The sequence below is a fragment of the Choloepus didactylus genome, chromosome 17 (genome assembly GCF_015220235.1).
Source record: "Choloepus didactylus isolate mChoDid1 chromosome 17, mChoDid1.pri, whole genome shotgun sequence".
In the NCBI taxonomy this organism is placed as follows: domain Eukaryota; kingdom Metazoa; phylum Chordata; class Mammalia; order Pilosa; family Megalonychidae; genus Choloepus; species Choloepus didactylus.
The window spans coordinates 49,293,262-49,317,723 of record NC_051323.1 but is presented as its reverse complement, the minus strand read 5'-3'; the positions used below and the strand labels follow the sequence as shown (position 1 = coordinate 49,317,723).

The 24,462-nt window shown below is 51.9% G+C and overlaps 1 protein-coding gene across 2 annotated transcripts; it reads right to left on the bottom strand.

Moving 5' to 3' along the window:
• Window positions 1-58: 58 nt before the first annotated feature.
• Window positions 59-13,727, bottom strand: HAAO (3-hydroxyanthranilate 3,4-dioxygenase). 2 transcript variants are annotated; one of them, XM_037807617.1, is made up of 11 exons: window positions 13,571-13,586; window positions 10,909-11,021; window positions 10,247-10,325; window positions 6,174-6,257; window positions 5,825-5,931; window positions 3,342-3,431; window positions 3,020-3,063; window positions 2,680-2,825; window positions 838-906; window positions 576-658; window positions 59-452 (listed from the first exon to the last, which is right to left on the bottom strand). In XM_037807617.1, the coding sequence occupies exons 3-11, from the start codon at window positions 10,301-10,303 to the stop codon at window positions 374-376; spliced, it is 759 nt and encodes a 252-aa protein (XP_037663545.1). In that variant the 5' UTR covers window positions 10,304-10,325; window positions 10,909-11,021; window positions 13,571-13,586; the 3' UTR covers window positions 59-373. The 2 variants fall into 2 exon arrangements, with proteins under 2 accessions (XP_037663545.1, XP_037663544.1); XM_037807616.1 differs by lacking the exon at window positions 10,909-11,021 and having other exon boundaries at window positions 13,571-13,727.
• Window positions 13,728-24,462: the final 10,735 nt, after the last annotated feature.

Sequence of the window (24,462 nt, the reverse complement as noted above, 5' to 3'; positions counted from 1 at the left end):
CATCTGAAGTCCCAGGGTTCCCTGACATCCAGACACACAAATGCAGTCTCAGGTCAAGGGGGAGCACGCCAGGGCTGCCATCTGCAGGGATGCTTTATTGAGGCCCTCCTGGGGGCTGGCACAGGGAGATAGGCCGCCGAGAGCTCAGGGCAGAACTGTGCAGAGTGTGCACTGAGGGCGGTGAGAGATGGGGGTTCAGGCCCCAGGGGCCCAGCATCCCAGCAAGAGGGCAGCCGGGATGGGAGGGCAGTGGCGGCCAGGGCCCGCGTCGGGCAGCTGAGTGGCTCAGTGCAGCACCAGTGGGGGCCGAAGGGGTGTCAGCAGGGGGGTGGCTCTCATGTACCCCCTCCCGCGTGGGGCCACAGCAAGAGGGTCACTCCAGGGGCTTCTTGCAGGCAGGGTCCTGGGTCACAGACAAGGCCACAGAGCCTTGCGCTCGCTCCCAGTCATACCTGTGGAGACAGAGGGGCAGGGGCAACCGAGGCTGGGCCTTCCAGACCCCAGGAGAGGAGGGCGGCCCCAAGGTGGGGGGAAAGTCCTCCTGTGGACAGCGCGGGGTCCCAGGGGTTACTCACGCAGTTCCAGCTGGCACTAGGAGGCTGTCATCGGGGGCCAGGCTCAAGCGCTGTGTCCCCATTGTCACCACCGAGGAGCCCTCCTGGGAAAGAGGAGCAGGAGAATTGAATGGAGCCCGGCAGGTCTGAACACCTGTCTGGGTGTCCCTGCGTCTCCCTCCCCACGGAGCCCTGGGACTGGGAGCAGGGCCTGGGCTGCGCAGCCGGCGACCCGGAGCAGCCAGATCCCAGCTCCCCACCCCCCGCCCGGGGCCACACTTGCCAGCTGCCACAGCCACACGTCCACGTCCTGCCTCGGGCCTCTGCTGCTGCCTTGTCCGTGGGCCACCACCTGGTGGGACATGACACGGGTCTTCACGGTGCTTCCTGCCCTAGGCCCGAGTGGGGCCGAGTGGGGATCACCACACGCCCTGTCTCCGTGAGCCGAGGACCAGGACCGGGGGAGGCTGCCTGGCTGCAGGTCCCCCTGCGCCCACCACCATGACAGGGACTCCCACAGGGGGCTGTTTGGGAACGTGCCCTGACTGATGCTGCCCATGTGAAGGCATGCTCGCCAGGGCACGGCGGGGGCACTCTAGGGACACCAGCGCACACGTGTGTGTACAGGACATTCGTGCAGACGCATGACACGCACCCATTAGCTCCCCAGAGGGTGCCCACCTCCCTTCCTCACCGACAGGCACTGGGAGACGGGCCTGAGGAGCAGGAGGGAGGGGAGGGGACGAGCCCGGGCGAGGCTGACCTGCTCCGGCCCAGACCCGACAGCGTCCGTGCAGTGCTGTGCTCCCCGGCCCCGAGGGGGACTCGGGACACTTGGCATACGCTGAAGCAGGTGGGAGCAGGGGTGTGAAAGAGCCCCGGGAGCAGCCCAGGGCTGAACTTGGCCATGAAAGGGCGGGAGGGGCTTTGTGATGCTCCCCTGCCCTCCCACCCCTGTGGAAGCTCAGGGCGTCCACTGGCAGCTAAGGGAAGCCCGGACAGGGCTGGAGCAGGACACTTCCCTCCACAGGGGTGTCCAATTCAAACTGCAAGGGGTTTAGCCGGTGGTAAATTTTAAAGTACCAGCAAGCACAGCCTCCGTGCAGGTCTCCTTGCTCCACTCTTGCCCTCCTAATCCCTTCCCTCCACAGCACAGAGGCGCCTTCCAAAAACACCACTCTGGCCTTGCCACAACCCTGCTTCAATACTTGGGTGAAGCCCCATTGTCTCGAGGCTAAGCCCTTGCACCTTGGCCAGCCCACGAGACTGCCAGGCCCTGGGCCCTGCCTGCTGCTCCAGCTCCAGTGGTCTACCAGTCACACTTGATGCCCCTCTCCCACATCCTGGCTCCTGCCCATCTCAGCTACTTGCAGCGCCAGGCTGCTCTGAGCCTCCATGCCTTGGCTTATGTTTTATCTCACCTAGAATGCTCTCTCCGCCTCCCTTTATTGCTTTTTGCAAACTCCTACTCTTGCTTTAAGACTTAGCTTACACATCACCTCTTCCAGGAAGCCTTCTCTGAGTCCCTCTCAGCCCGGGGTACTCCTTTATCCTCCCACAGCCTTCTGTGGCCTCTACACCAAATAACTTATCATGTGATTATGGCAATTCTGATTAACCTATCTCCTTGAACAGACCATATACTCTTTGTGTCAGTGACTCTCATCTTATTCTCCTACCAAAGCCTGAAATGTAATAGGCACTCAACCAATGTCTGTTGAAGGAGAGGAGGCCAGCTCTGTTTGGGTCTCTCTGTGTACGTCTCCACCCACCCCTCCCACCCAAAGGCCTCCTCTCTCTCAGCCTTCCTGCTTCCATGGTTGTGATTGGCCAAAGGCCTGGGAATTCTAGGCAGGGATTAATCTCCTTCCCCCAGGAACTTGTCAGTGGATGGGGCGACCCCCTACTCTGAGGCCAAAGGAAGGTGCTTGGAACCTTGCATCCACCACAGGCTTCCACTCACAGCCACGCCATCCCTTGTTCCCTGAGTCAGGGAGGAGCAGGGGAAGGCCCTGCTCATACCCACAGCCTCTGAAACGGGGGTGGATGTGGGTATGATTGGATCCCACTTCCCGGGGCTGCTGGGAGGATGCCAGGTGTCCTGGCTGGCCCAGGTCTGCATTACCTGTGTCTCATAGGTATCCCCAAACAGGCTGAGAGGGGTGCCCGCCTGCAGCTCCCCGCGGTGGCCAGCCAGCCAGGCCTCCAGGGACATGGGCTCCACGACGGGCCGTGAACTCAGGGGGAACGGCGGCTCCTGCAGCAGCTGGTCTGCACCGTGCATGGCTGTGGTCAACGTCCTCTGGGCCCACCCCACCCAGCCCCTCTGGGCCCAGCTCCCTGGGGCCCCAGCATTCAATCACTGGAATGGGCTCTGGGTCCAGACTCCCTGTACCCTTGGCCAAGACCCATCCTGTGCTGGGGGAAGAGGGAGGGACAGAGAAAGGCAGTTCCTGGGGCCTCACCAGGAATGGGCTTTCCTGTTTTGTACTGCTCAGAGCTGAAGAACCTGCAGGGAGCAACAGGGAGGAGGCCGGGAGACACGCATGCCAGACTCACCCTCTCTGGCCCAGGAGCACATACAAACCCACGGGCCCTCACACAACTTATCTGCCATCCTTTCCCTGTGGGGTCTCCAGCCCTGACCCTCCCACCCTGGGAGGGGTAGACTGCCAGGGGTCCAGGCTGGCAGGGGCTGCTGGGGGCACTGCTGGGATGGGTCTGCTTCCCCGTCCCGAGCATGGGGCCTTAAGAGGGCAAGGGGCAGGGGCTGGGTTGGGGGCTCACTCCTGGATGATGGGAGCCAACTGTGTGCCGAGGTTCTCACAGTAGAACCACTTCTCAAACAGGATGTCCGTGGTGTCCCCTATGTAGTACCTGCCAGAGCAGAGGACGGGAACCCAGCTACTCACATGGATGGCTTTGGGGCTGCTTCCCTTGAGCCCAGTTCTGCCAGGGGATGTCTGGGGCCTGGCCTTGCAGAGCCGTGCTGCCTGCTTCGCCCCCCATCAGCTGCCCTTCGTGGTCAATGCTCACTCACCTGCAGGTGGCTCTTCCAGAAGCAGGTGTGTGCCCCAAAGTGGGAGGGGGTGTTAGCAATGACATTCACAAAACTCCTCACAGTTCCCAAAACCTGACCCTTTACACAGCAGATAGGACTCTGAGGCTCAGAGCAACTTGGCAGAAGCAGGCCTTAGGGCCTTAGAGACCAAGTGTCTTCATTTTCCCCAAACGGGAAGCTCAGGCTGAGCCTGAACCCAGGGCTCTTGACTCCAGGGCCAGCAGCTGGAGGCTCCTGCCTGCTGGTCCCCACGGCACACAGAACCTGAAGGACCCAGCATGTGGAAGTTGTCTCCCAGACTAGGGGGTCGTCTTCTTTTGGGGTCAAGGATGCCTTTGAGAGCGCAGCAAAGCTCTGGGCCTCTTCTCTGGAGAAAGGCCCACGTGCACACGCATACAACAGCCTGTAGACCTCCTGATGCCCGTCCATGCCCCCAGCACGCTCAGCAGGCTCCTCCGCCGGCCCGAGGAGGGCCCAGCAGGCTGGGGCTCCAGGTCAAGCCCCAGCACGTGCAGCACATGAAAGAGACCTGAAGCATCTGTTGATAGAATGTCTAATCCCCAAGCCCAGCTCCTAGGCCAGGGCAGCTCTGCCTGCTCTTTAACTCCCACAAGAAAGAGAAGAGGTGCTGCCCAGGGGAGATGGTTCAGACATTCTGTGCATCCACCCACCCAGCACCCTAAATTCTATCCTGGGAGGAAGCTGCTAGCAGAAAGCTTCATAACTGAATGGCTATGCCCGAGCCCTCTGGGAATTGCCTGCAGAGTGGCATTTTAATATTGAGACCCAGACTTTTATTAAAGGTCAAAAGCAGCCAGATGAAATCTGTTATTGAATTTGCCGTAAAAATGTTATTGAGGACACCGTCCCCCAACGCTAAAGACTCCCTGTATAAAGTCCCATGTGAAAAATGTCTTTTAGAATTCTTGCCAGGAATCTGTCTCTACAATAGAATATTATGCAGTAGATTATTATGTAGCTATTGAAACTGTGGAGTTTTTTTTAAAGCATTTAATAGTGTGAGAAATACTCATGAAAAAATTCTTATCAAAAAAAGGAAAATTCAAATCCCTGCATGCAATAAGACTGCAATGTTGTAAGACACAGAGATGCACAGAAAAATGACAAGATGGAAGTTCAAGTGCTTTGATAGGTTTAATTGGTAGGATAACAAGCAATTTATTTGTTTTCTCTGTTTTATTGTTTATTTTGTCTTATTGACATATAATTCACACATCATAATTTTAGTGTTAAGTAATTAAAAATTTTTCTAGTTTGCTTTCCTAGACTTTTCCAGATTTCTAGAGTGAATATGTATTACTTTGGTTATTAGAAAGGAAAGCAGCATTAAAAATATTCATTATAACAGCAGACAAGGGGCAAAGTATCCTGATCCTAGTAATTTGCTGGAAAATGAAAATTGTCCAAATTTTAAAAAATGAAAAACCATTTAGCTTTCAGAAAAGCTTTGTTCCCTGAGCTATCCTCCTTTCTGGAACGGATCAGAACTGAATGGGAACCTCAGGTATAGAAACGGAGCATCTTCTGCTCTGCTGCTGAGTCACACTCCTGTTTATACTGTCCAGGTCCTCACCTTGTATTTCTCTATAATTCTAGCTCTGCCACTTAACCTTCCTGTATAAAATAATAATGATAAATGCTATACTACAACAATGGTAACCACTCCAAAGGATTGTCATGAAGGTTAAATACACCTGAAACATTTAGCACAGTGCCCGGCACATAGCAAATACTATACAAGTGTTGTCTCTAGTGGAATGAGCTGGGGTAGAGAAACCAGCAGATGGATTTACTGGGACCCTCTCTGAACTCTGAGGCTGGGGCTGGGAGTTGGCCTCCCTTCTCCCCACCCATCCGAGCAGACTTCAATTTGGAAAGCAGAGGTTCTAATCTCAGCCAGAAGGTCATCAGGCTGAGCTGGCTCCTGGGACGGGGGATCACAGAGAACACCTCCCACCCCCCACTGTCACCCCCAACCCATCACTCCCCCTTCCCTCCCTCTCCCCATCAGCCCGCAGACACAGGGTCTCCAGTTCCTCAGCTGCAAAGCCCTCCCACCCTCTCAGTGGCCATGAAGAGCTTTCTTGAGTCTACCTAGGATCCTTTGGCTGCAGTTTTGAGCTTTACCCCCTCTCTGCTGCTTGCCCACTGTCTCTCTGCCCCAGCCCCCCAGACAAGGCCCCTTTACCTGAGCCCATCCAGCTCTGTCTTCAACCGCCTCCGCTCAATCACCAGCCCCATGGTGTTGGCAAACCTCTGTGGGGAGTGAGGGGTCCTGGCCGGCAGCAGGAATATCTGCAGTGGCGGGACGGGATGCCCAGCAAGGCTGCCATCCTTCCCAGAGACCCCAGCCCCGCACAGCTGACCCATGGGGCAGCAGGGGCTGCTGCTTGCCCACCCAGGGCCCACCCAGGGCAGTGCTGAGGCGGGGGCGGCCAAGAGGAGGGAGTGCTGGGAGCAGGTTGGGAGGGCAGGAAAAGGCCAGGAAGTCAGAGCAGGGTGGGCCTCCGTCCTGTCAGCCCCGGGCCCGGCCTCACCTCTCCCTGCTGAATGACCACATCCCGGTGGACCCCTTGCTCCAGGATTCGGAGAACCATGTCGCCCTCCAGCTGGTAAAACACCTGCCGGACAGCAGAGAGGCTGGGACCTTCCCACCCCCTCTTCCAGGTCCTTGACTGCCGCCCAGGCCCTGAGTTCTGACTGGGAAATTTGAGGAACTTCCTGAAGGCCTTGGCGTTTACCAGCAGCTTCTGCCCCAGTCTCCCCTGACGCAGACCACAGAGAGGAGTGCTGCAGACACACAGGCACCCCGTCGCGAACACCCACGGGACGATCAGAGTGCTGGCTTGGGGCTGGCGGCCAGATGGGGCCCTCACTGGCGGCCTCAGTGACCCCCCACCCAGGTAAGGGGACAGCCTGTTTCCTGAGAGCCTGCCGTGTGCCAGGGGCGGTGGCATGCACTTTCATATACATTATCCAAAATCGTTACAACAATCTCCAAAGGTATTATTAGCCCCATTCTGTAGAAAAACAAACAAAGTGAAAACTGGGGCTCAGAGAGCAAAGCACCCTGCCCAAGGTCACAGAGCTCGTGAGTGCTGGAGCCAGTTTGGAGCTGAGCTTGCCTGCGACTCTGGAGTCCTTTGTTCCTCTGGAGGGGAAGATGCCCTGGCCTGGGGGGTGGGGAGGGTGGGAGGATGCTGTGCCTCGCAAACCCCGTGGAGGTCGCTGGTGTCAGTGGTGGCCTTGATAAGGCTGGAAGCCTGGGGTCACCCCATGGAGCTGGGAGGAGTGAAGAGGCAGATCCCAGTTCTCTCCAGCAGCCACACATTGCACGGGGGTTAAAAGCCCCTGGCCAGACAGCTAAGGACATTATTATTGTTATTATTACTTTTTATCAGAGGAGGAATTAGAGGAGCTAGAAGTTGAGGCCTGAGGTCAAGGACACCAGAGAAACGTGGCTGTAAAGTCTACCACGGGGCGCAAGTTGGCACCTGCCCTGGCACAAGGGACATGAAGGGTCTCCACAGTCCGCACACGCTGTAGGGTGACACTGTCCAGGTTGCCTGTGCCTGGAGGCCTCCCTGTGCTGCAGGACCTTCAGGGCTTTACGCCAGGACCTCCCAGGCAGATTAGGACACTTGGCTGCCCACCCCTACCCCCACTCCAGCAATTCTATCTCCAGGACTGTGGTCCCAGGGGTAATCGGGATATTCCCAGTGGTGACACACATGGCAGTTGAAAGGTAGTTAAAAGCTTAGTCTCCAGCACCAGGAGACCCGGCCTCAGCTCAACCAGGAGGCTGTGGGGCCTTGGCCAATTCACTTAGCCTCTCTGTTCCTCACTGTCCTCCACAAAATGACAGTCTATCATTTTGTGATATCCTGAGGCTGTCTGGATGCCACGTGGTGCCAGCTCAGAGGAAGCAACCAGCCCCTAACTGTTACTGTTAGGGGAGGAATAGCCAAAAAAAAAAAAAAAAAAAAAAAGCTAATAATAGGGGAAATATAAATATTTTACAGTAGATTCAAAATATGGATCATTATCCAGCCATTAAAAGCTATGTTTTTGAATAACTATTAATAAAATGGGAAAAGGGAAAACACTAAAGTTATAACATTTAAAGTGAGATTCAAAATTATACCCAGCAGGACTCCAATTGTGGAGCAATTATGCATAAACACAAGCAAGTTGTTTCCAGGGGTTCCCCTGAGTGGTGGGATTATGGACAAGGTATATTTCTTTCTTTTCTATTTTTCCCATGCTTTATACAATGAACAATATTTGCTTTTATTATTAAAAACAACCCATAGAGGTTATTTAAAACAAATAAGGAAAAAACCTACCAGGCCCCCTTAGGGAGCAGTTTAGTATGCCCCAGCCCTCCCCAGCTGGGAGGAAGTCCGAGTGTGTGTGTGTTTATGTGCAAGTGTGTGTGTGTGTGTGTTGGGGTGCTTCCACGGTGGGGAAGGGGAGCAGGAGCCCACAGAGTCTGAGGAGGGGGCCACAGCCCTCAGGCCCTGCACATACAGCGAAAAGGAGGGGGCAGTCAGGAGTGACTGGTGTCAGATTCAACCCTTTCCGGGCAGGCTTCAACGTATTAAAGTCCATCAAATAAAAACACAAGTAGGAAGAAGAATTGTCCTTCTCTTTTCTCCCTGCCCAGGAGCCCTCCCTGTGATGAGGGGCAGCTTGGCCTGGAGCAGGGGTGCAGATCACAGAACAGAGCATCTCAAACAGCCCTGGGCAATCCAAACAGAATTATTCTGCGTTTGGAAGTAAATGATGTTTGGGGCCTGGGGCTAGCTAGAAGATTAACTGTACTGGCTCAGACAGATATTGAATTGAATCTGGCTTTGCTGGCGGGTGAGGCCGGGAGGGGGTAGGGGTGCCGGGAACTATTGTGTATTCAGCACCTACTCTGCCCCAGGCTCATACCATACCACTCCACCCCAAATTCACTCCTTCCCAACAGGCAGGGCTGTCCCCATGTGCTGCAAGGAGATAGGCTAGAGAGGTGACATGACATGATCTGCCCAAGATCACAGGGCTAGGGAGACTCCAAGCCAGGTCCTTTGCTCCCACCCCAGGCCCCCTGGTGCCTGAGCGCGAGGGAAGGCCTGGGGTAAGGGGAGGACGTGTGGGGCTGGGAGCTGAGGGCCGGATGCAAATGTCTCCCAGTCCCCTGAGCGTCCCTCCCAGGTGAGGACACCTGCTGAGCCGGGCCCCTCTCCTCCACCCCCAGCCGAATCAGGCAAGAGGGGAGGCAGGCAGGGGGCGAGCAGAGAGGGACACTGGGAACAGGCCGGCAGAGAGGCCTCTGGAAGGCAAGACAGGGGCAGTGCCAATCCTTGTAGTTTGGGGTTTTCCTGGTGTTTTTTTCCGCATAGGAAAATGGTCTCCCAAGAGGTGGCCTGCGAGAGGTGCGGGGCCCTGGAGGCAGCACCCCCAGGAGCAACCACGTGAGAGGTGAGGGGGGCCGTGCTGCCCTGCTGAGGCTGCTCCCCGCCCCCGGCCCATCACCCTGCAGCTGTGCGGTTCAGGGTGCCGCCAGCGCACAAAAGGGGTGCTCAGGAAGTACTTGCTGAAGGAGCAAATCCCTGCACTCCCTCCAGTCCCGGCCCTGGCTGAGACCCTACAGTGGGAGCGGAGGCTGGTGGCCGAGACGGACTCGACCGTGAACCCCAGAATCCAGGGAGGAGCCTCTGCAGGAGGACGGGCGGGAGGCCCCTACATGGATTCTTGGGCACCAGAGATTCTGAGAGCTGGGAATCTGCCCACAGCCGTCCCTAAGGGCGCCCACTCTTTTACTTTTAATTCTACTTTTGTTTTTCCTTTTGGGTAAGTAATAGAGAAATACAGTTCAAAATTCAAGGTTCCAAAGGGTATTCAGTGCAGATTCCCCTTCCCACCTGCCCAACCCCCAGCCACACAGCTCCTGGCAACTGAGGTGTATGGGGTGTTAAGGCCCTCTAGGTAAGGAGGGGACCCCAACCCAGCCTGCTCCTCTGCTCCTGGCCCCCACCCATCCCAGCCCCCACTCATTCCATCCCCTCCCTCAGCACCCCTCCCTCGGCGCCCCCATCCCTCGGCGCCTGCGGCAGCCCAGCCTCCCGCCTCCCCCCACAACGGCCTCCCTTCCTGGACTTTGCTGCCTGCCTGCGGGAGAGGAAACTGCTGGAAAACCTGGCTCCTGGGACCACAGGGGAGCACCCAGGCCCCCTCCACTGTTGGGTCTCAGTTGGGAGGCCACCCCTGTACATTATGGTTGGTGGGGGGTAGACCAGGGCACTCCACCTAGATCATGCACAGCCCCTGCGACCGCCTGTTTGCCGGGACCCCCAGGTCGAGCCCGCTGGGCCAGACTTCTCTGCCCATAGTGTCACTCTGTCATAGTGTCACTGTGCAGCCTCTCCCACCAACAGCAGTTTCCTCTGTGACTTCACTTGCATTCCCTTCCCCTGCCCTCCACTTCAGCCATCTGTCTACTCCCCTCTCCCATCCACAAGCTCAGGCTGTGGCTTAAGAAGCGCCCCCCCCGCCCCAGGGGCAATGCTCCCCACCCACAGAGCCGAGCTGGGTCAGGGCGGGGGACAGCCCTCAGGCTCACCTCCTCTCCCTCCTCGATGTGGTAGTCCTTCCTGATGTTGGGGCCTCCGACAAACATGATTTTGAGCTGCTCCTGGTGCCTGTAATGAATGAGGGGAGAGGTCCTGAACCAGTTCCTAGGGTGGGGGCCTGTGGGGTCCAGCAGGGGGCCTGGACACACCTGGGAGAAGGTTACAGGTATCGAATAGTTCTGCATCTCTGTCCCCACTGGGTCTCCCAACACATTTGTCCCCCTCCACTCTCATCTCCTATGTGTGCATGTGTGCATCTATGCGTGTATGCGTGTCTGCCTGTGATTGTGTGGGTCTCTGAGTCTCTCTGCTTGTATGCAGGTGTGCATGTCTGTGTGTGTGTGTGTCTGCCTGTGTCTGTGTCTCGGTGGATATGTGTTTGTGTCTTGTATGTCTGTCCCTCCATGTGCATGCGTGTGGACCCACATTGTCTGCCCAGCCCCTGACCTCTGACCTAGCAGGGGGGCAGCCTTGGTGGTGGCTCTGCAATGACAGGAGAGCAAGTTCAGGGCCCCCACTTCCCGGGACCTTTACCTACCCCCCGAGCTGTCTCCTTATGAGAACCTTCCCTGTCCCCAAACTGCCAGGCCTCGCTCAGTGGACTCACAGGGTTGTGACATCTAGCAGGGGGCTTTGGACATCATCAAATCACCTGGCACAGTGGTTAAAAACATAGGCTCTGGAGTCAGCCTCCTGGGCTCAGGTTTGGCGCTGCCACTGAGCTCGGACACATTACTTGACCTCACTAAGCCTCAGTCTCATCATCTGGAAAATGGAGAAACAGACCTTACTTTGTAGAGTTCACATGGATGACATGAATTACTATTTGTGAGTGCGCAGAAGAGTGCCAGCCTATAGTAAGTGCTATTGAAGTGTTTGATGAAATAAATAAGCATAGGGCAAGCCTCTAATTTTACAGCGGAGGAAGCAAGTTGAGAGAGGGTTCCCCAGCCAGGAACTGCCAGAACTCGAGCCAAGGCCCAGGCTCCCTGACTCCCAGGTCAGTGCCCTGTCCATGAAGCACTGCTGTTTGGAACTTGAAATGGTGCCCAAAGGCTGCAGCCTGCCTACTGGGGGTGTGGTGTCACCTTCTACAGGAAAAGGCATGTATCCCCGAGAGCCAGCGCCCCACCCACCCACGGCAGGGTCTCCTCTCAGGGAGTGGGCACTGGGGATAGTAAGCCCATTTGGGTTCCCGGGCCTTGTCATGTGGCCATGTTACAGAGGGCAGGGCAAGGGCTTTGCTGGGAGAAGGGGAAGTGCTGCAGGTGGGGAGGGCAGGGACCATATGTACACATGCCACTACGTTTGTGTAGAGCCTAACCTTATTGATGATGGTGATGTGTGATGGCAGGGGTGGGCCATGAGAGGGGATCTGAGACCTCAAACCTAGATTGGCAAGTTCTTGCCAAGTGTACCTCTCCTTACCCCTCAGCACTGTTTTCCTGCTGCAGTGGGAAGGGGGACAGGAAGGAAGATGTGGTCTCTTTTCTTTTCCTTCCCTTTTGGAAGGCAGAACCCAATAAATAAGAAACACACCCAGAATCATGCCCCATGTGTGAAAAGATAGACGGGGTCACGGGGCAGGAAGAGGCTGGCATGTGCAGTCCTGAGCTGGGCTTGAAGCTGCATAAGGTTTCCAGGAGTGGAGAGCAGTGGGGAGGAACTTGGGGAAGGAAGTGGAGGGAAAGCAGGGTGCAGAGGCCCCGAGACTGGAAGTACAGGGGGTTCTGGTGGTGTGGGGTGTGTCTTAGGAAGGGATGGGAGATGGGGCCAGGTGGCCCCAGGCCTCTGGAGCCCAGCTAAGGAGTTTGGTCTCAGCCCAGGAGGCACCAGTGAGCTCCAGAAGGTCCTTCTTTTGCAGATCAACTTTACTGAGATATAATTTAGGTACATACAGAAAGTTCATGAACAAGCCCACTCAAGAACTATCAAAACCCTCTGGCAGCTTCTCTGACCTCTGTGGCTGCCATGTCTGCCTGTCTTTGCCTGCACCCCTAGTTTATTTATTTTTATTGACCACCACCTCCAGGAGGAAGAGATTTTGTGTTTTGTTCCCTGCTGTCTCCCCAGAGTCCAGAGCAGTGCCTGGCACACAGTGGGTGCTCACTGAGCATCTGTTGAATGGCTAAAAGGAGGCCTGAGGTTTTGTGGGGGCAGCGCTGGAGGGCTGTTTGGGGGCCTGGAGGCAGGGGCAGCCAGTACCACCCCAGCCAGAGAAGACAAGGTTGGAGGAAGGGCAACGGCCTTGGGGCTAGAGGGGAGGAGACCACGATGAGGCATGAGTAGGGGGGAGAAACAAGGACTGGAAGTGTGGACAGGGATGAAGTGGAGGACAGAGACAAAGACAACGATAGATCGTTGAGTTGGGAGTGAAAACAGCTGTAGAAGAGACGGGCCTTTTGGGGAAATGCTGATGGCTCGCCGTGGAGGTATTGCACAATGACCAAGGGCATGGACTTTGGAGTCAAACTATATTATGGGCTTTAGACTGGACCCTGCCCCAAATCAGCCGTGTGACATTGGGAAAGTTACTTATTAAAATTCCATCTCCTGGGCTGCTGTGAGAATTAAATGAGATGATGTAAGAGCAGTTTGCACGGTCTTTGGCCTGTGGAAGTGTTAGAGATGGAAGCTGTCCGACTTGAGGTGCCACCGTTTGGAGCTGTCCTGCAGGCACTGCAAACATGGGGCATGTGAACCTGGAACTCGGGGCCCAGCAGGCGCAGCCACGAAGCTGCGGGAAGAGGAGGGAGGTGACGGGGCCACAAGGGAGTGAGAGCCTGAGAGGTCTGCGGGAGAGAGATGGCGGTGGGACCGTGGTCAGCAGAGGTGGCCCAGGGAAGGCCAGGTGTGAAATGAGGGGCCCAGGAAAGAGCAACCCATCAAGGTCCTCCCAAAGGAGCTGGTCCTCTGACTTCACCCCGGGTTCTTCTGCAACTCTAGGGCACCTAAAAGTACCCTCCCCAAACTTTCGAGTTTTCCCAAAGTGCCGAGGAATCGCTTGGGGTTGGAGAGCTGGTTTTCGGCCCTGGGGGAGGGGGTGACACCTGCCATCTCCATCTCCCACCGCCTCAGTCACCACAGCCATCTGCAGAAGACAGGGTCCCAGCCCTCACTGCAGTGTCACCAGAAAGAGGAACCCGGAACAGCACGTCGTCACCCTCCCATGCAGGCACCATGAGAGAGAGAGCCCCCTCTCTGCAGTTTCTGCATCAAGGAGCTCAGGGCAGGGGGTAGAGTGGCGGAGGAGGAGGAGGAGGAGGTGAAGACAGAGGGGAGGCGGATAGGGTGGTGGCGGGGCTAGGACTCACAGCAGCTTGTTGCAAACAGGGGGCAGGAAGGCAGCTCTGTTCTTCTCCACCCACGTCTTCACTCTCACCCTACGCTCCATGGCAGCGCGCGGCGCCGCGGACTCCCCGGGAGCCGCGTCCTTCCCTGGCCGTCGGAGGGGCGCGGCGACGCCCCGCTGCCTATTGGCCGCCTGGTGAATCAGCATCGCGGAGGTCAAAGGGCGGGTCACCCCGGGACACTGCGGCGGCGGGAGGTGGGGTCTGCGCCGCCCTGGGGCCTGCTTCTCCGCCTAGACGGGGCTCAGCCCGGGGGCCTCAGCCCCACGCCCCCCCCAGGCCGCCTCACAGCCCAGGGGCGCCCCCGGCAGCCGCGCGGGAGTTGCGGCATAAGTCAGGATCCCGAGCCTTCCTGGTTGCGTGTGGCCTGTCTCTCCGCCTGGCCCCCGGGGAAGCCCCAAGGAAGTCCAGGATGCACAGGACGCGTGTGCCGGCACCGCGGTGGAATCTCAGTTTTCTTATGTGAAAAGTGGCGGTGGCTGCACAGCCGTCCCGCAGTGTTGTGGTGCGCGTGGAATGAAAAGAGGGTGTGCAGCGGCCGCCACGGGCTCCGACTGATGGCTGCACCCTGTTCTCTCACGAGGACCGAGGCCAGGCGGGACAGGCCCCGGATTTGCTGCGTGCGCCCGCTCTGCTCTGCCTTGGGCTCGGGAAGGATGCGCTCGGGAGAGGCCGCGAGGGGGGATGCGTGCACAACGCTGCGGGGGGCCCCTGGGGCGGGGCGGCCGCGAGCCCCCACCTCCCTCGGTTCGCAGGAGGCTGGGGTGCGCTCGGCGGTGAGCCGGGGCAATGCACTGGGCCCTGGGCCAGGCCCCTTTCCGTGTCTTAGCAACTCTTCGAAGTCACTCATCGTTCCTAGAAGGGAGCTAACACCTCCGCGGTTTTTTGTTTTTGTTTTTGTTTGCGCTGGAATTCCCGCCTGCCCCCTCCTCCCAATCCCGGAAAGTCCCCTAGCAGCTCTGAGAACATAAGGACCACCTTATGGGTGGGTGATGGCATGAATGAATTCACACGAAAAAGGGGAAAAAATGATTTCACCCCAACAGATGTTCTGTTACATAGTACAAAGGAAAGCATGATAGTTACCCTATAATCAAATAACATGAATAATTGATGCTGCAAATAGAATTTGGGGGGGGGGTGAATTATTCAGATTAACCTCTACCCAGCCTAAACTACTGCTGCATAATCACCCTCAAATATGCCCTCTGGTTTGTGCGGTGGAGACAAAACCCTACATAAACTCAACTGGCAAGCCACTCAGCTCCAATGTGGTGCACTGTTTAGCTTTAGTGTTCAGAGGAGGGTCCGTTCCCATTTTATCGGGTGTTTTGACATTGTTTAATCACAGCCACCTGGAATCCTTCTGGATCTTGACCTTTGGTTCCCTTCTGGCTTCTGGACTTCACCTGCTCCCTTAGCTCCCCTCTCCCCTCTGCACACAAGAGCTCAATTACACCACGGAATCAAGAAGCCGTGTTTGCTGTGGGACTGAAACACATCAGCGTAGGCCCTGCCTGCTGGGTTCTTGCTCTGGCCTCCCCTGGCTGGGAAGGCATGGTGGAGGCCTGCAGGCTTTGCTGAACCTGTCTGCTGACAACTGTCTGATCCCTTCAGTCCTTGGCTGGACTAAATTAGTTGCTGGCTTGACCCATAGTCTCGTGAAGTTCTTTGCTTCAGCCGGTTCCTTTCCCAGCCCATGTTGGTCTGTCTCTCTATGTCTCTGGCTCCCTTTTCCCCCACTTTCTCACTCTTCCATATAATTCAGCAAATATTTAAGAAAAAATACCTTTATATAAACAAGAGGGCTGGGTCATAAATTACACCGATTCTTTGGAAATCTGGGTTCTGGTCTTGCTATCTCTTTAACTCAAGAGTTATTTACAAGTCTGTTTTAAATATTTCTAGATATATGGTTGGTTTATGTGTTTTCTTGTTTGTTTCAGCTATCATCTTGTTTTTCTTTCTACTTTTACAGCATTGTGGTGAGTAAAAATAGCCTGTGTATTATTTTTTGGGTGGGAGGATATGCTTAAATTTACTTCACAGCTCACCCTGTGGTAGATTTTTGTGAACATTCCACGTGTCTGTGAAAATAATGTGTGTTCTCTGCTTGTGGGATATGTAGTTCTAAATATTTCTATTAGATCAAGCTATTATGTTACTCAATCTTTATCCTTTCTTGTTTTTTTTTTTAACTGCTTAATATTTTGGTTTCTGAGAAAGGTATGTTAAAATCTCCTACTGTAAAATTTGGTTATTTTCTCCTTACAGTTTGAATAGATTTTGCTTTATGCATTTTGAATCTACATTTTAGATGTAAAAAGATTCATGACTGTTGTATCTTCTTCTTGTACCATTTCTTTTATAAATAAGTATTTCCTCTTAGTTTCTTTTCGGTCTCGATTTCTGCTTTTTCTGTTATTAATATGGCTAAACCTGCTCTGTCAGTGTTTTCCAGGTATGGTGACTTGAATGAAAAGATGCCATATTAATTCCTTCCCTCTCTGTATCCGTATCCCCTTGCAGTGTGGCTCTGCCACCCCTCCCAACAAGAGGGGAGTCCATCTCCCCACCCCTTTGATCATGGCTAGTGTAACTTGCTTTGAACAGTAGCAGGCAACAGAAATGAAGTTGTCTGACACCGGGTCTAGTCTGCATGAGGCCTCACAGCTGCCCACTTCATCACCAGGAAAGCTGCAGCCGCCAGGTGCAGGGGCCCGACTGCGCCTGTGGGCACTGAAGACCACGTGGAGAAAGAGACCCACCAACAGCCAGCACAGTGTTGTAAGGCCGTCTTCCACCATCCAGTCCCAGCTGAGTGAAAAAAAATCCAATCTGAGAGCCTCTGTTATTTCATAGTTGGATTCAACCCTTTCATATCTGTGTAATTATTGATTTGTTTGTACTTATTCCTGACATCTTATTTTGGGTTTTCTAGTTACCATGTTGTGTTAATTTCCTATTGTTGCTGTAACAATTTACCACAAATGTAGTGGCGTAAACAACACAAATTTATTATCTTACAGTTGCGAGGTTAGAAATCAGACATGGATTTTACAGCCTAAAATCAAGGTATAGGCAGAGCTGTAAGTTTTTTTTTCTGGGGGCTCTAGGGGACAATCTGTTTCCCTGCCTTTTCCAGCTTCTAGAGGCCGCCTGCATTCCTTGGCTTGTGGCCCTTTCTTCCATCATCATAGCACAGGACTCCAACCTCTGCTTTTGTCATCACATCTCCTTTCTCTCTCTGACTCTCCCACCTCTCTCTTTCCATTACAAGAACCCTTGTGGTTACATTTGGCCCACCCAGATCATCTAGGATGTCTAGATTTTGAACTCATTAATTTAATCCATCTATAAAGTCTCTTTTATCATGTAAGGTAAAACATATTCACAGATTCCAGGGATTAGGACATAGAAATCTTGAGGGGAGGAGAGGGCATTATCCTGTCTACCACATATGTATTCTCCTTGTTTTTCTTTTCTCTCTCTTTCCTTCCTGCTCGATCAGGATGCTTGTGGCTGCAAGTAACAGAAATCCCAGCTCAAACAATGGCTTAACCAATAGGAGGTGTTGACATGGACCCTGGTTCTTTTCATCCCTCCAGTCTGCTCTCTGCAGCGTTGACTTTACCCCAAGGCTGCATCCCTGAGGGGTCAAGGGGTGATCTCCAGTAGTCACCAAGGCTATAGGCTCCCTTATCACACCCAGTGGGGGAGAGAACTGACCACCCATAGCTTTCCCTTAAACCAGGCTTTCTCAGTATTTACTGCTGGGGGCTGTCCTGTGCATTGCAGGATGTTTGGTAGCACCCCTGGTCTCTACCCACTAGATGTCAGTGGCACCACACCCATCTACCCCCAGTCTGCACACATGACCACATATCCCTCAGGGACAGTGATACCTACAGGCCTCCCCTCTGTGTTTACTGCCCGTAGGCAGCTCTCAAGCCCACACCTGAACCAACTACTGGGGTGAGAGGGGCAGGATGCTTGAATTGGCTTAGTCTAATTAGGGTGTACCCCTGTAGCTGGGATGGAGTCAGCTTCCCCCCATATCTGTGGTTATGTGGGGGAGGGCTGGGATGCTCAAACGCAACTGTGACTGGGAAATGGGAAATGATGCTTGGAAGGCAGCTAGCAATGTCTACTACCCCTGGCTTTTCAGTTTCCTTTAATCCATTTTCCCCTCCACAAGCTATCTCCATGTGCCTGGTGTTATTTCAATAAATGCATGTACTGGAACTGCAGATTTCTGATAACGTCTATGGTTAATCAGCATCTGTATCCACTCCCCTCTATAAAGGAAGAACAGAGGAGCCTGAGCAAGGTTTAACTTCCTTCTGGAATTCCCCATCAGAAACATCCATGTTGATATTTCTTGAATTATTATTTAAAGTTTTTATACAAGCAATATTTAGATGTGATCATGTATTTTATAAATGTATTTGCTTTCTATTGTTTCTTGCACCCCATTACTTTTTCCTGGATTAATTCTTTGTATGTGTGTGTCTTTCTTCAGATAATGAGAAATTCTTGGCTATTTTTTAAAAAACATTATTTTTCAAGGAGGGTGTTCTAGTTTGCTAATGCTGCGGAATGCAAAACACCAGAGATGGATTGGCTTTTATAAAAAGGGGGTTTATTTGGCTATACAGTTACAGTCTTAAGGCCATAAAGTGTCCAAGGTAACACATCAGTAATTGGGTACCTTCACTGGAGGATGGCAAATAGTGTCCGGAAAACCTCTGTTAGCTGGGAAGGCACGTGGCTGGCGTCTGCTCCAAAGTTCTGGTTTCAAAATGGCTTCTCCCAGGACATTCCTCTCTAGCAAACTTGCTTCTCTTCAAAATGTCACTCACAGCTGCACTCAGTTTCTTCTCTTTGAGCCAGCTCATTTATATGGCTCCACTGATCAAGGCCCACCCTGAATGGGTGGGGCCACGCCTCCCTGGAAATATCCCACCAGTTATCCTCTACAGTTGGGTGGGGCACATCTCCATGCAAACAACCTAATCCGAACGTTCCAACTTAATTCCCACTATTATGTCTGCCCCACAAGATTGCATGAAAGAATATGGCTTTTTCTGGGGGACATAACACATTCCACCCCCTGGACCCCAGAAAAACATATTCTTTCCAAATACAAAATACATTCATCCCACAATACCACAGAAACTTAAATCATTTCAGTAACAATGGTTAAGTACAAGATCCCATCAAAATCAAATATAGGCATGGTCAGTCCTAAGGCATACTTTTTCTTTAGCTGTGGATCTGTGAACTTAGAACAAGTTATGTGCTTCCAATATACAAAGGAGAGACATTCATAGGATAAACATTTCCATTGCCATAAGGAGAAAGAGTAAGGAAAACAGGGTTAACAGGAGCAAAACAGTTCCTAAAACCTGCAGGACAAACTCCATTAGATTTCAAAGTCTGAGAGTCATTAACAGAACGAAGTTGCATCCTTGGGGCTTGAGAGAGCGGGAGTCTAACCCTTCCCAAGGGCCTTTGCAGCAGCCGTTTCCTCTCCAAACACTTGGGTGAGTGCTCCAACATACCCACACATTGGGGAGACCATCTTCTCGGCCCCACCCTCCTCAAACCTCGGGGCAGCTCCCGGATTCCCTTCCATCTCCGGGGCACACGCTCAACCCCTTCAGAACAGTGGGATGGCAGCCAGGCTCTCCCCAATTCCCTGGGAATGTGCTCCACCCTCTTTGGGACCTTGGGTGGCAAAACTCTTCCAGAGCATCGAGTTGGAATGCCCACCCTCGACCTCTGGGGCAAACTCACCCTTTCCATGCATGTGGGCTGCTCCACTCTCCCAGCCCGAGACCTCTTAACTCCAGACCTCAACCTCCATGGCTCCGTCTTTGAAGAAATTTTTCCTTCAGTTTGTTCCTTGTCTGTCTCCTCCAGTCCAGACTGGCAATGGCTCTGTCTGTAAAGATCTCGCAAAAATTCTGTTGGCTTCGCATGAAGCACACAGGGGTCAAAGCCGTCAGACAATAGGACTTTCCACAAATCCTTTCTGGATAATTCCATCTCCAATCTTGGATTGTACTGAAATGGCAGCTGGGTTCCATGTTTGGTTACATCCTCATGTTGGGCTGTAGCTTCTGGGATTCCACCCCCTGGAAGCTCATAATTTTCCAAGCCATAAGCTTCTGGTTTCTTTGAACCCAAGAGCTCAGTTCTAAGTTTATCTCTCTCCACTTGCATTTTACTATAAGCTGCAAGAAGAAGCCAGGGTACCTCCTCCACATGTAGTCTGGAGATCTCCTCAGCTAAGTATTCCAGGTTGTCACTTTCAAATTCTTCCTTCCATCTGACACCAGGACTCAATTTTGCCAAATTCTGTGCCACTTTAAAACAAGGATCGCCTTTCTTCCAGTTTGCAACAACACATTCATCATTTCTGCTCAAGTCCTCATCAGAAGTATCTTTAGAGTCCATATTTCCACAAACAGTCTCTTTAAAGCAGTTTTGGCCTTTTCTATCAAGCTCCTCACAATTTTTCCAGAATCTTCCCCTTACCCATGTAAAAAGCCATTCCAACATGTTTGGTATTTGCAGACTCAGCAGCAAAAGCACCCCACTCCTGGTACCAAAATCTGTTCTAGTTTGCTAATGCTGTGGTATGCAAAACACCAGAGATGGATTGGCTTTTATAAAAAGGGGGTTTATTTGGCTATACAGTTACAGTCTTAAGGCCATAAAGTGTCCAAGGTAACACATCAGTAATAGGGTACCTTCACTGGAGGATGGCAAATAGCATCCAGAAAACCTCTGTTAGCTGGGAAGGCATGTGGCTGGCATCTGCTCCAAAGTTCTGGTTTCAAAATGGCTTCTCCCAGGACATTCCTCTCTAGCAAACTTGCTTCTCTTCAAAATGTCACTCACAGCTGCACTCAGTTTCTTCTCTTTGAGCCAGCTCATTTATATGGCTCCACTGATCAAGGCCCACCCTGAATGGGTGGGGCCACGCCTCCCTGGAAATATCCCATCAGTTATCCTCTACAGTTGGGTGGGGCGCATCTCCATGCAAACAACCTAATCTGAACATTCCAACTTAATCCCCACTATTATGTCTGCCCCACAAGATTGCATGAAAGAATATGGCTTTTTCTGGGGGACATAATACATTCAAACCAGCACAGAGGGGAAGATGGTGGCATAGAGAGGAGTGGAAGCTAGTTAGTACCCCTGGAACAACTAATAAACAGCCAGGAACAACTAGTAAATAATCTGGAATAACTCTTTTGGGGACAAACATGACTGTCCACACATCATACACCAGCCTGGATTGAGAGGAATGCCCAAGATCACAGCATAAAATCTGTAAGTAAAAACTGCAGACCTAAGCCAAGAGCCCCACCCCCACAGCAGCCCAAACTGCAAAGCCTTGCTGTGCTAGAGAGCAGCACTCTCCAAGCAAGTGAATATAACTCAGCCCAGCTCCAACTGAGATTTTAATTAACAAATGTTGACTGCTCAATACAAGCTACAAATACCCAAAAAGCAGACGGAGGCTTTTGGTGACGATTGACCTTGGAGAGCCAGTGGACCTCTCTGGGAGGGAGGGAGAGCCCAGAGGACCAGGTGCTATCTCTGGCCGACAGGTGAAACTGAGGGGGCAGCAGACTGACCCTGAAGGGGGTCTTTCTGTCCCTTTTTTTTTTTTTGGCTCAGTGGAGAAAGCCTCAGCCATTTTCAGTTCCCAGTGCTCTGACCCAGACAAGGATGGAGATAACAGAGGCAGAGAGACTATTTGAATGCAAATGATATCTCTCCAGGAGATGTATTTTCCCTAAGAGGAAAGAGGTGGAGCCCAGCTCTACTAACCACCTTCCATTCAGAACCAGACTCCAGAGATGGGGAAAATAGCCACGGGCCACACCTCCTTACACCAGTCTGCAGTTACAGGCTGACAGGCTCCACCTGCTGGGTAGAAAAGCACAGTGACTTGAGGCCTCACAGGGTATATCAGTCGTCTAAGACACACCCTCAGGGAGATGTGATACTATTGCTTCCTTCTGAGACCTGAGCCCCTTCTGGTCTGGGAAAACCTGATTGGGGTAACCAAGGAAACCAGATGCCAAGACAACAGAAAATTACAAACTACACTAAGAAAAACGAAGTTATGGCCCAGTCAAAGGAACAAACTTACACTTCAACTGAGATACAGGAATTGAAACAACTGATGCTAAATCAAGCTTAGGGAAGATATGGCAAAAGAGATGAAGTGTGTAATGAAAACACTGGGCATACATAAGGTAGAAATGGAAAGTCTGAAAAAACAATTGGCAGAATCTATGGGAATGAAAGGCGCAACACAAGAGATGAAAGACACAATGGGAGGTTGAACCTAAGATGGCAGCTAGGAGAGAGAGCAAAAAAACACCTCCATGAAAAATACTAGATAAAAGCCAGAAAGTGACCCAGAACACCAGTTCCAGCAATGCATCACCTGGACAAGGTCTGCTAAATCCACAAGGACCGTGCACTTGGTGAAACCGGGAGTTTGCATTCTGAAACGAGGGAATAAGCTTGCTAAATATCCAGCAGCCACAATGGGGTGTGGGGAAGCCATGGGTTGGTGTTTGGAGGTGGACTAATTCTTTTTTAAAAAACTCAAAAGCAGCTGGCCGATAACAGCAGTGAGAACCGCACAGTGAAGCACAGCAGGAACGGGCTCTGCGAACGCCTCAATATCTGGTGTGGAAGATAGCCTTTTGCACACCCGCTGCTAATTGTCTTGGAGTGAGGAAGGCAGAGGGGAGCTAAAAGAGGAAGATAACCACACCCCTTGCAGCCATCTTCCCGGTGGGCTGGGAATGCTCCTGCCCGGTGCCGGCACCACAGCCCAGAGCTGCGTCAAAAAACCCAATGCAACGGGAACTGTTTCCAGCAACAGGCACATACACCACAATATTGGGCATGGACAATAGCCTTTTGTGCATCCACAGCTAATTGTCCCAGAGCTGGGAAGGCGGAGCTGTGCAAAAAGAGGGAAATTAACATGCCCATACAGCCTTCTTTACAGAAGGCTGGGAATGTACCTATACATTCTGGTGGCCCAGGGCTTCTCTTGAGGGACGGTGCGCACTTGTGACGTAGCACAACCTTCCCTCAGCAGAGGCCCTAGAAGGGCATGGCTTGGAAGAGGGACCCACTTGGAAATCCCAGGGACCATACACCAATATCAAGGACTTGTGGGCAGCAGCAGAGACAGTCTGTGGTGAGACTGAAATGAAGGTTTAGATTCTTGCAACAGCCTTAAATCTCCAGGAACACCTGGGAGGTTTGATTATTAAAGCTGCCCTCCCTCCCTAACTGCACAGACACACGTTCCACATTCAGGGTGGACAGCACCAACAACATACCCAAACGTGGTGCACCAGTTGGACTTCACAAGAATCAGACCCCCACACACCACAAAGACAAAGTTGGGGAGAACTGACTTGAGGGGAATAGGTGACTCACAGACGCCATCTGCGGGTTAGTTAGAGAAAGTATAGGCAACTAAGCTGTAGATCTGACAAATCAGAGATTAGTCTTTGAATAATCCTACATATCCTAAAAGAACCCTATCAAGTAAAGCAAATGCCAAGAGGCCAAAAACAACAGAAAATTTTAAAGCATATGAGAAAAACAGATGATATGGATCACCCAAACCCAAACATCCAAATCAAAAGATCAGAGGACACATAGTACTTGGAGCAATTAATCAAAGAACTAAAGACAAGCAATGAAAGCATGGCAAGGATATAAAGGACATGAAGAAGAGCATGGCACAGGATATAAAGGACATGAAGAAGACCCTAGAAGAGCATAAAGAAGAAATTGCAAGAGTAAATAAAAAATAAGATGACCTTATGGAAATAAAAGAAACTGTTGACCAAATTAAAAAGATTCTGGATACTCATAGTACAAGACTAGAGGAAGCTGAACAATGAATCAGTGACCCTGAGGCCCACAGAACGGAAAATGAAAGAACAAAAGAAAGAATGGGGAAAAAATAAAAAAAATAGAAATGTACCTCAGGGATATGATAGATAAAATAAAACGTCCAAATATAAGACTCATTGGTGTCCCAGAAGGGGAAGAGAAGGGTAAAGGTCTAGAAAGAGTATTCAAAGAAATTGTTGGGGAAAACTTCCCCAACTTTATACACAATATAAATATATAAAGCATAAATGCCCAGCGAACTCCAAATAGAATAAATCCAAATAAACCCACTCCAAGACATATTCTGATCAGACAGTCAAATACTGAAGAGAAGGAACAAGTTCTGAAAGCAGCAAGAGAAAAGCAATTCACCACATACAAAGGAAACAACATAAGACTAAGTAGTGACTACTTAGCGGCCACCATGGAGGCGAGAAGGCAGTGGCATGACATATTTAAAATTCTGAGAGAGAAAAATTTCCAACCAAGAATACTTTATCCAGCAAAGCTCTCCTTCAAATTTGAAGGAGAGCGTAAATTTTTCACAGACAAACAAATGCTGAGAGATTTTGCTAATAAAAGACTTTCCCTACTTCAGATATTAAAGGGAGCCCTACCGACAGAGATAAAGGAGAGAGAGATATCGAGAAAGGTTCAGTACTAAAGAGATTCAATATTGGTTTGTTAATGGACAATAAGAGAGAGAGGGAAGAAATATATCTGACAAACATGAACCAAAAGATAGGATGGCTGATTCAAGAAATGCCTTCATAGTAATAACATTGAATGTAAATGGATTAAACTCCCCAATTAAAAGATACAGATTGGCAGAATGGATCAAAAAATATGAACCATCGATATGTTGCATACAAGAGACTCAGACACAGGAACACAAAGAA